At 36.0% G+C, this 10,372-nt stretch overlaps 1 protein-coding gene across 4 annotated transcripts in view; it reads right to left on the bottom strand.

The window, feature by feature from the left end:
• Positions 1-739: 739 nt before the first annotated feature.
• The window catches only part of PIK3C2A (phosphatidylinositol-4-phosphate 3-kinase catalytic subunit type 2 alpha), a 177,934-nt gene continuing 168,301 nt past the window's right edge, over positions 740-10,372 (bottom strand). For 3 of the 4 annotated variants that reach the window (XM_081240458.1, XM_081240459.1, XM_081240457.1), the window contains one exon: positions 740-3,878. In XM_081240458.1, the coding sequence (XP_081096584.1) occupies positions 3,696-3,878 (183 nt within the window). In that variant the 3' untranslated portion in view covers positions 740-3,695. The remainder of the gene's footprint in view (positions 3,879-10,372) is intronic. The other variant, XM_081240460.1, reaches the window with a different exon arrangement.

The following is a 10,372-nucleotide window of genomic DNA, read 5'->3' as shown; positions in this document are numbered from 1 at the left end:
AAAATACAGTTGTTTTGTTTCTGACACAAACTGAGTTTATCAACCAAAGAAACTGGCTCTAATTAAGTTATTGCTCTTTCATGGTCTCTGGCCCTTTTACATGTTATCTCTAGGATCAGAGAACCACAACCTCACTGGTATCATTCCAGGATGGAGGTATGGTATTAAGAATCTACATTCTCTGTTCTGAAGACAGTATAGTAATAGCCATGCTATAAACATACTTAATATTTAAATAAATTACCAAAGACCAGGGACCATACTCACAGAAGCATTTCACTTCTATGAAATGGTGATGGGGCTCTAACAAAGTGGCAATCCAGACCTTCCAAGAACCACACTTAGAAGTCAGACACTCTATTTGGACATTTTTAGGGGCAGATCACAGGCCAGTTCTGAAATTCAGGATTATCTGAATCTAATAAACTCCTGGGTTGGATGCAAAGAACAGCAACAGTGAGCTCATATCAATGTTTGGAACCAAAAATGTTAATATGTGGATGAGGAAAGAAATCATAGCATGGGGACTTCCCTGGTGGTCCAGTGGTTAAGACTTTACCTTCCAATGTAGGGGGTGTGGGTTTGATCCCTGGTCAGGGAGCCAAGATCCCACATGCCTCGTGGCCAAAAAACCAAAACATAAAACAGAAGCAGTAATGTAACAAATTCCATAAAGACTTTAAAAATGGTCCACATCAAAAAAAAAATCTTAAAAAAAAAGAAATGATAGCAGAGTTCCTTTGTTCCAGAAATATTTTAATACAATTGTAGTACAGTTATGAAGTCACATTCAATCCACTGAATATATTCAAGGTATTAATAAAAATATTATACATCTTTATTAACTACCTTAACATAATTAAAGTATTTGGTTCTTACAGATGAGACTAACTGCCACATTTATTCATATTTGCATTGCTAGTCAAACAGCATGTAAGTAAATCCATGGATTATGGTAGTGGGGCTTGATTCCTTTTTGATCTGAAGTCTAAGTATCAAATTTAATGTTTTCTTTTTTAAATGCCACATGAATCCTAGAAAGAACAGTCAACCAATTTAAGGCAAGATATTGAAACTTTTACACAACATTAATTTGAAAAGATAAAAGAATACTTTATCAAAGATCATACATGCCTTAACATTTAGATACCTACAGATTCTTATAAAGGCAGTAATAAAAACATCAGTGCAAGTTCTACATTGGGTTCCTCAGTAGAGAAAATAATAGATTCTTTGAGTAAACCATTATTTTCAAATCCCAAAACACTGCAAGGGGAAAAAATTCTTTTGGTGTACGACTTAAGCATAACTATTTTTACTCAGTAAAGATAGGTATAAAACACTGTGATTATACATAAAAATTAGTGTCTTGGCTAGTTTGTTTAAACTTTTGTTTCAGATTTACTTTAATGCAAGCTTTAAAAAAATGTTTAAAAAAACATTCAAAATTTTATTGATAGTAAGTAGTGCAAGAGGCGCCTCTGTCATTTTTTGTTTGTTTTTGGTAAGGGCTGAAGATTAGCGTTCACAAAGAAATAACTTATATTTAAAATATACTTAACGTATGTGTGTTTTTTTAATGACCAAAGAAGGCACATAATGAGTTAAATTAAGAGAAAGATTACCACTTGTTTTGAACTCTGGTTAACTATACAGAGTGTATAATATATATTTTTGGATTAAAAATCCATATTTCTTGTAATTGAAAAGTGACATCACATTTTCTAGCTCTACTATTTGTATAAAAGACACTGCTATAACAGATTGCAAACAGGCAGTATACACTGAGTCCAGGTAACAGTGACCTTTTACCAAGACAGTACTTTTTTTTCTTTTCTTTTCTTTCTTTCTTTTTCTTTTAATAGTGGCTAAGTGACAATTCATGGAATGGAATTAGGTCTTAAAAACAAGTGAAAATGTCTACTACTTCTTCACATTTGCAAAGCTACTTACACACTTTAAGGAAATGTTAACTGTATGTGGAAAAAGCAAATAAACAGCGGTGTTTTGATCTGCCTTTTAATTAACTTATTAAATAGACAACACATTTTAATATAAAAAAAGACATTCATATATCATATGGGGTTTCCTACAAGTGGACCATTAGTGTTAGGCACCAAAAATTTCAAGTTTTTTTTTTAACCTGTCCCACTGATACATTCTCAACGCTTCTTTGTCTGCTCTGCAGGTATCACCATTTACATTAAACATTTGCACAGTTTATAAAAATTCTGTTCTGGGCAACTGAATCGGAGATTGTCCTTCCTTTCTTGGTATTTTTCATTGAATGTTTTGTCAGTTATCCCACAGCAACTTGATTGCTACAGTCTCTTACCACTTAAAAGTGAATTCCTATTCTAGCCATGAGAATTAATATTATATATACCTATTTATCCAAACTAAACACAAAATTATGTGTGAAGTTGAATAACTAATAAAAGTGAACCCTGTTCTTAATGGTTACTATAGAATGATTTCAATCATGTCCCTTATGATTCTAAATCTCATTATATTAAGGAAAGTAATTCATGCAAATGTAAAATGTTTACAAAGGTAAGTAAGACAGTGTACAAGACGAACTGTGCCATAAAGGTCTACATTAAAATTTAGTCTGGACCCTAGAGTTCTTGTCCTGGGCCTCTTGTGAAGAGTCTGCCCTACTCATGGAGTTCTTCTACCGAACAGGAATGGACACTTGAGGGAATATTTTCTCTCGTTTAATGAGGGGGTGGAGTATAGATATATGGAGGTAAAATTACCAAACTTCAGTTCACCCTCCTGGGAATAAATGTAGAATTATAATGGAATGATGGAATATAGTGTACATCTACGTTGATGAATCTCATTCAGTTACTGGGCAACGAAAACATAAAACAAATGGCTGATGTTTAAATAACTAATAAGTCACACATCTGAAGTACAGAAAATGATCTATCTGTGGGAAAAGCATTAGTAAATTTACATAATTTCTTGTCTTTAGTAAAAAGGGAGTGAAAACTACTTACTATTAAGTCAGGAAAAAACTCAGAATGAAGTGCCAGAGAAGCATATGAAGTTAAGGCACCATTATTTACAACTTCAGTGATTGGCACTTATTCTGAAAAAGGTTTTAAAGACATGAATAATAAAAAGCAATGTTATTTTCCCCTACTTCTATAAACTACTTAGTAGTTCTTAACATAACTATTTATTATTTGTGCTTTGCTTTTCAGCCCTGTGAATAGCAGCTGCATTTTATGGTAACATCCTGCACCTTTCCTCTCCTTTGGTGTTTGTGAACATACACAGTGGTAAAGGCTGTAAAAGGTGCAAAACAGGAAAACAAACATGCTATGTCTGTGTAAGAAACAATGCAAAATAGATGGTTGAACTGACAATACTATCAGACCACACTAAACCTATTACTCTGAATTACTCAAGAAAGGATTAACTCCTTCACCAGCTCAAAGTCTTTTTCAGGACTTATTATATATTAAGTTTAGGATTTACAGCATTCTATACAATGACTTTAAAACAGCAATGGAGTCAACAAATTCATAAAAGTTAAGTAACTGTTGGTCCAACAGATGTGTTGAAATGCAGCAAGTACATTTACTTTATAATTTCTGTCCAGTATAAAAATATTATACAAAGTTCACGTGTGTCTGCACATGTTTATAACTATTCTTGCTTCCAAAGCTCAGAAATTCACTAGTTTACAAATAGGTTGCTGCAGTCAGCTGGTACCACTTAACTGTCTCTTTGCTCAAGTTGAAATCTTTCAAAGGCAGGGTTATTCCACCCAAGAAAAAATTCTCCCGCAGAGATTCTGCACTGAGTACACTTAGCTGAAGTTCTCTCTGTCTTAGGGTTTCTTTGCTATATCCATTGTACACAAGCTATAGCAAAGGCAAAAAGAAACAGCAGATTACAAATTATTTATTTGTCCGGTTTCTAGGATTATTTTACGTAAAAACATAAGTGAGATTATTAGTCAAAGAGTGACTACAACTAATGACATTGATTATGACATATCTGGTAGAATATGTCTCATACTTTAGATGCACATTTTGTATTTCAGGAGTCTTGGATTGTATTATCATTCCTCTGAGTGTCTGACAGGAATGCACAAAGCAGAAAATTATTATTAGCTAAAAACTAAAAACATGGTTTTTCTGAAATGGAGGTATGGGGAAGGGAAATTACATGGCAGCCTGCCTTAAGATAATTTAATAGATCATCTTTAAAAGAGAAATGGAAGGAAGAGAATGGAAGTAAAAGAGAGTAGAAGGAAGCAAGTTGGGATAGTATAATTGTAACTATTTTACAAAAAGTGAGGGATTAAAATTTCCTTTTGTTGTCTTTATTCTGTTGGATTTTATATACCATGAAGTGATAATTTCTGATTATCCATAATTCAGTGCAAAATCACCAATTACAAATGTACTTTGTAGCAAATCTGGACTGTTGTAAGGTTATTCTCTTTCAAACTCTGCATGCAACACCATTTTTTTCTTTTCAAGAAAGCCTCACCATAACTTCTGAGCAACATCTCCTTAATCTAGTTCTTACTGTTTGACTAAAAGAACTAAAAAAATGACCACATTTCAGTTTCTTGAAAGTATAACACTAACTAGAAGAAAAGCCTATACTACTTTTTTTTTTAAAATTAAATCAGTTATACATATACATATGTTCCCATATCCCCTCCCTTTTGCGTCTCCCTCCCACCCTCCCTATCCCACCCCTCCAGGCGGTCACAAAGCACCAAGCTGATCTCCCAGTGCTATGCGGCTGCTTCCCACTAGCTATCTACCTTACGTTTGGTAGTGTATATATGTCCATGCCGCTCTTTCACTTTGTCACAGCTTACCCTTCCCCCTCCCCATATCCTCAAGTCCATTCTTTAGTAGGTCTGTGTCTTTATTCCTGTCTTACCCCTATGTTCTTCATGACATTTTTTTTTCTTAAATTCCATATATATGTGTCAGCATCCAGTATTTGTCTTTCTCTTTCTGACTTACTTCACTCTGTATGACAGACTCTAGGTCCATCCACCTCATTACAAATAGCTCAATTTCGTTTCTTTTTATGGCTGAGTAATATTCCATTGTATATATGTGCCACATCTTCTTTACCCATTCATCCGATGATGGACACTTAGGTTGTTTCCATCTCCGGGCTACTGTAAATAGGGCTGCTATGAACATTTTGGTACATGTCTCTTTTTGAATTATGGTTTTCTCAGGGTATATGCCTAGTAGTGGGATTGCTGGGTCATATGGTAGTTCTATTTGTAGTTTTTTAAGGAACCTCCATACCGTTCTCCATAGTGGCTGTACCAATTCACATTCCCACCAGCAGTGCAAGAGTGTTCCCTTTTTTCCACACCCTCTCCAGCATTTATTGTTTCTAGATTTTTTGATGATGGCCATTCTGACTGGTGTGAGATGATATCTCATTGTAGTTTTGATTTGCATTTCTCTAATGAATAAAGATGTTGAGCATCCTTTCATATGTTTGTTGGCAGTCTGTATATCTTCTGTGGAGAAATGTCTATTTAGGTCTTCTGCCCATTTTTGGATTGGGTTGTTTGTTTTTTTGTTATTGAGCTGCCTGAGCTGCTTATAAATTTTGGAGATTAATCCTTTGTCAGTTGCTTCATTTGCAAATATTTTCTCCCATTCTGAGGGTTGTCTTTTGGTCTTATTTATGGTTTCCTTTGCTGTGCAAAAGCTTTTAAGTTTCATTAGGTCCCATGTGTTTATTTTTGTCTTTCTTTCCATTTCTCTAGGAGGTGGGTCAAAAAGGAACTTGCTGTGATTTATGTCATAGAGTGTTCTGCCTATGTTTTCCTCTAAGAGTTTGATAGTGTCTGGCCTTACATTTAGGTCTTTAATCCATTTTGAGCTTATTTTTGTGTATGGTGTTAGGGAGTGATCTAATCTCATACTTTTACATGTCCCTATCCAGTTTTCCCAGCACCACTTATTGAAGAGACTGTCCTTTCTCCACTGTACATTCCTGCCTCCTTTATCAAAGATAAGGTGACCATATGTCCGTGGGTTTATCTCTGGGCTTTCTATCCTGTTCCATTGATCTATCTTTCTGTTTTTGTGCCAGTACCATACTGTCTTGATTACTGTAGCTTTGTAGTATAGTCTGAAGTCAGGGAGCCTGATTCCTCCAGCTCCGTTTTTCGTTCTCAAGATTGCTTTGGCTATTCGGGGTCTTTTGTGTTTCCATACAAATTGTGAAATTTTTTGCTCTAGTTCTGTGAAAAATGCCAGTGGTAGTTTGATAGGGATTGCATTGAATCTGTAGATTGCTTTGGGTAGTAGAGTCATTTTCACAATGTTGATTCTTCCAATCCAAGAACATGGTACATCTCTCCATCTATTTGTATCATCTTTAATTTCTTTCATCAGTGTCTTATAATTTTCTGCATACAGGTCTTTTGTCTCCTTAGGTAGATTTATTCCTAGATATTTTATTCTTTTTGTTGCAATAGTAAATGGGAGTGTTTCCTTGATTTCACTTTCAGATTTTTCATCATTAGTATATAGGAATGCCAGAGATTTCTGTGCATTAATTTTGTATCCTGCAACTTTACCAAATTCATTGATTAGCTCTATTAGCTTTCTGGTAGCATCTTTAGGATTCTCTATGTATAGTATTATGTCATCTGCAAAGAGTGACAGCTTTACTTCTTCTTTTCCGATTTGGATTCCTTTTATTTCCTTTTCTTCTCTGATTGCTGTGGCTAAAACTTCCAAAACTATGTTGAATAAGAGTGGTGATAGTGGGCAACCTTGTCTTGTTCCTGATCTTAGTGGAAATGGTTTCAGCTTTTCACCATTGAGGACGATGCTGGCTGTGGGTTTGTCATATATGGCCTTTATTATGTTGAGGAAAGTTCCCTCTATGCCTACTTTCTGCAGGGTTTTTATCATAAATGGGTGTTGAATTTTGTCGAAAGCTTTCTCTGCATCTATTGAGATGATCATATGGTTTTTCTCCTTCAATTTGTTAATATGGTGTATCACGTTGATTGATTTGCGTATATTGAAGAATCCTTGCATTCCTGGAATAAACCCCACTTGATCATGGTGTATGATCCTTTTAATGTGCTGTTGGATTCTGTTTGCTAGTATTTTGTTGAGGATCTTTGCATCTATGTTCATCAGTGATATTGGCCTGTAGTTTTCCTTCTTTCTGACATCCTTGTCTGGTTTTGGTATCAAGGTGATGGTGGCCTCGTAGAATGAGTTTGGGAGTGTTCCCCCCTCTGCTATATTTTGGAAGAGTTTGAGAAGGATAGGTGTTAGCTCTTCTCTAAATGCTTGATAGAATTCACCTGTGAAGCCATCTGGTCCTGGGCTTTTGTTTGTTGGAAGATTTTTTATCACAGTTTCAATTTCAGTGCTTGTGATTGGTCTGTTCATATTTTCTATTTCTTCCTGATTCAGTCTTGGCAGGTTGTGCATTTCTAAGAATTGGTCCATTTCTTCCAGGTTGTCCATTTTATTGGCATAGAGTTGCTTGTAGTAATCTCTCATGATCTTTTGTATTTCTGCAGTGTCAGTTGTTACTTCTCCTTTTTCATTTCTAATTCTATTGATTTGAGTCTTCTCCCTTTTTTTCTTGATGAGTCTGGCTAATGGTTTATCAATTTTGTTTATCTTCTCAAAGAACCAGCTTTTAGTTTTATTGATCTTTGCTATCATTTCCTTCATTTCTTTTTCATTTATTTCTGATCTGATTTTTATGATTTCTTTCCTTCTGCTAACTTTGGGATGTTTTTGTTCTTCTTTCTCTAATTGCTTTAGGTGCAAGGTTAGCTTGTTTATTCGAGATGTTTCCTGTTTCTTAAGGTAGGATTGTATTGCTATAAACTTCCCTCTTAGAACTGCTTTTGCTGCATCCCATAGGGTTTGGGTCGTCTTGTCTCCATTGTCATTTGTTTCTAGGTATTTTTTAATGTCCTTTTTGATTTCTTCAGTGATCACTTCGTTATTAAGTAGTGTATTGTTTAGCCTCCATGTGTTTGTATTTTTTACAGCTCTTTTCCTGTAATTGATATCTAGTCTCATAGCATTGTGGTCAGAAAAGATACTTGATAGAATTTCAATTTTCTTAAATTTACCAAGGCTTGATTTGTGACCCAAGATATGATCTATCCTGGAGAATGTTCCATGAGCACTTGAGAAAAATGTGTATTCTGTTGTTTTTGGATGGAATGTCCTATAAATATCAATTAAGTCCATCTTGTTTAATGTATCATTTAAAGCTTGTGTTTCCTTATTTATTTTAATTTTGGATGATCTGTCCATTGGTGAAAGTGGGGTGTTAAAGTCCCCTACTATGATTGTGTTACTGTCGATTTCTCCTTTTATGGCTGTTAGTATTTGCCTTATGTATTGAGGTGCTCCTATGTTTGGTGCATAAATATTTACAATTGTTATATCTTCTTCTTGGATCGATCCCTTGATCATTATGTAGGGTCCTTCTTTGTCTCTTCTAGTAGTCTTTATTTTAAAGTCTATTTTGTCTGATATGAGAATTGCTACTCCAGCTTTCTTTTGGTTTCCATTTGCATGGAATATCTTTTTCCATCCCCTTACTTTCAGTCTGTATGTGTCTCTAGGTCTGAAGTGGGTCTCTTGTAGACAGCATATATATGGGTCTTGTTTTTGTATCCATTCAGCCAATCTGTGTCTTTTGGTGGGAGCATTTAGTCCATTTACATTTAAGGTAATTATCGATATGTATGTTCCTATTCCCATTTTCTTAATTGTTTTGGGTTCGTTATTGTAGGTCTTTTCCTTCTGTTGTGTTTCTTGCCTAGAGAAGTTCCTTTAGCATTTGTTGTAAAGCTGGTTTGGTGGTGCTGAACTCTCTCAGCTTTTGCTTGTCTGTAAACGTTTTAATTTCTCCATCAAATCTGAATGAGATCCTTGCTGGGTAGAGTAATCTTGGTTGCAGGTTTTTCTCCTTCATCACTTTAATTATGTCCTGCCACTCCCTTCTGGCTTGTAGAGTTTCTGCTGAGAGATCAGCTGTTAACCTGATGGGGATTCCCTTGTGTGTTATTTGTTGTTTTTCCCTTGCTGCTTTTAATATGATTTCTTTGTGTTTAATTTTTGACAGTTTGATTAATATGTGTCTTGGCGTATTTCTCCTTGGATTTATTCTGTATGGGACTCTCTGTGCCTCCTGGACTTGATTAACTATTTCCTTTCCCATATTAGGGAAGTTTTCAACTATAATCTCTTCAAATATTTTCTCAGTCCCTTTCTTTTTCTCTTCTTCTTCTGGAACCCCTATAATTCGAATGTTGGTGCGTTTAATGTTGTCCCAGAGGTCTCTGAGACTGTCCTCTGTTCTTTTCATTCTTTTTTCTTTATTTTGCTCTGCAGCAGTTATTTCCACTATTTTATCTTCCACCTCACTTATCCGTTCTTCTGCCTCAGTTATTCTGCTATTGATCCCATCTAGAGTATTTTTCATTTCATTTGTTGTGTTTTTAATCGATGCTTGATTCATCTTTAGTTTTTCTAGGTCCTTGTTAACTGTTTCTTGCATTTTGTCTATTCTATTTCCAAGATTTTGGATCTGGGAAATAGAATCTTGGATCATCTTTACCATCATTATTCTGAATTCTTTTTCAGGTAGACTGCCTATTATGTCTTCATTTGTTAGGTCTGGTAGGTTTTTATCTTGCTCCTTCTCCTGCTGTGTGTTTTTCTGTCTTCTCATTTTGCTTATGTTACTGTGTTTGGGGTCTCCTTTTTGCAGGCTGCAGGTTCGTAGTTCCCATTGTTTTTGGTGTCTGTCCCCAGTGGCTAAGGTTGGTTTAGTGGGTTGTGTAGGCTTCCTGGTGCAGGGGACTAGTGCCTGTGTTCTGGTGGATGAGGCTGGATCTTGTCTTTCTGGTGGGCAGGTCCACGTCTGGTGGTGTGTTTTGGGGTGTCTGTGGACTTTTTATGATTTTAGGCCACCTCTCTGCTAATGGGTGGCGTTGTGTTCCTGTCTTGCTAGTTGTTTGGCATAGGGTGTCCAGCACTGTAGCTTGCTGGTCGTTGAGTGAAGCTGGTTGCTGGTGTTGAGATGGAGATCTCTGGAAGATTTTCGCCGTTTGATATTATGTGGAGCTGGGAGGTCTCTTGTGGACCAGTGTCCTGAAGTTGGCTCTCCCACCTCAGAGGCACAGCACTGACTCCTGGCTCCTCAATTTGCGATGATGTGTTGTCTATTCATGTATTCCACAGATGCAGGGTACATCAAGTTGATTGTGGAGCTTTAATCCGCTGCTTCTGAGGCTGCTGGGAGAGGTTTTCCTTTCTCTTCTTTGTTCTCACAGCTCCTGGATCTCAGCTTTGGATTTGGCCCC

Source organism: Mesoplodon bidens (genome assembly GCF_964165515.1).
Source record: "Mesoplodon bidens genome assembly, chromosome: 7".
Taxonomy (NCBI): domain Eukaryota; kingdom Metazoa; phylum Chordata; class Mammalia; order Artiodactyla; family Ziphiidae; genus Mesoplodon; species Mesoplodon bidens.
This window is presented reverse-complemented; position numbering and strand designations above follow the sequence as displayed.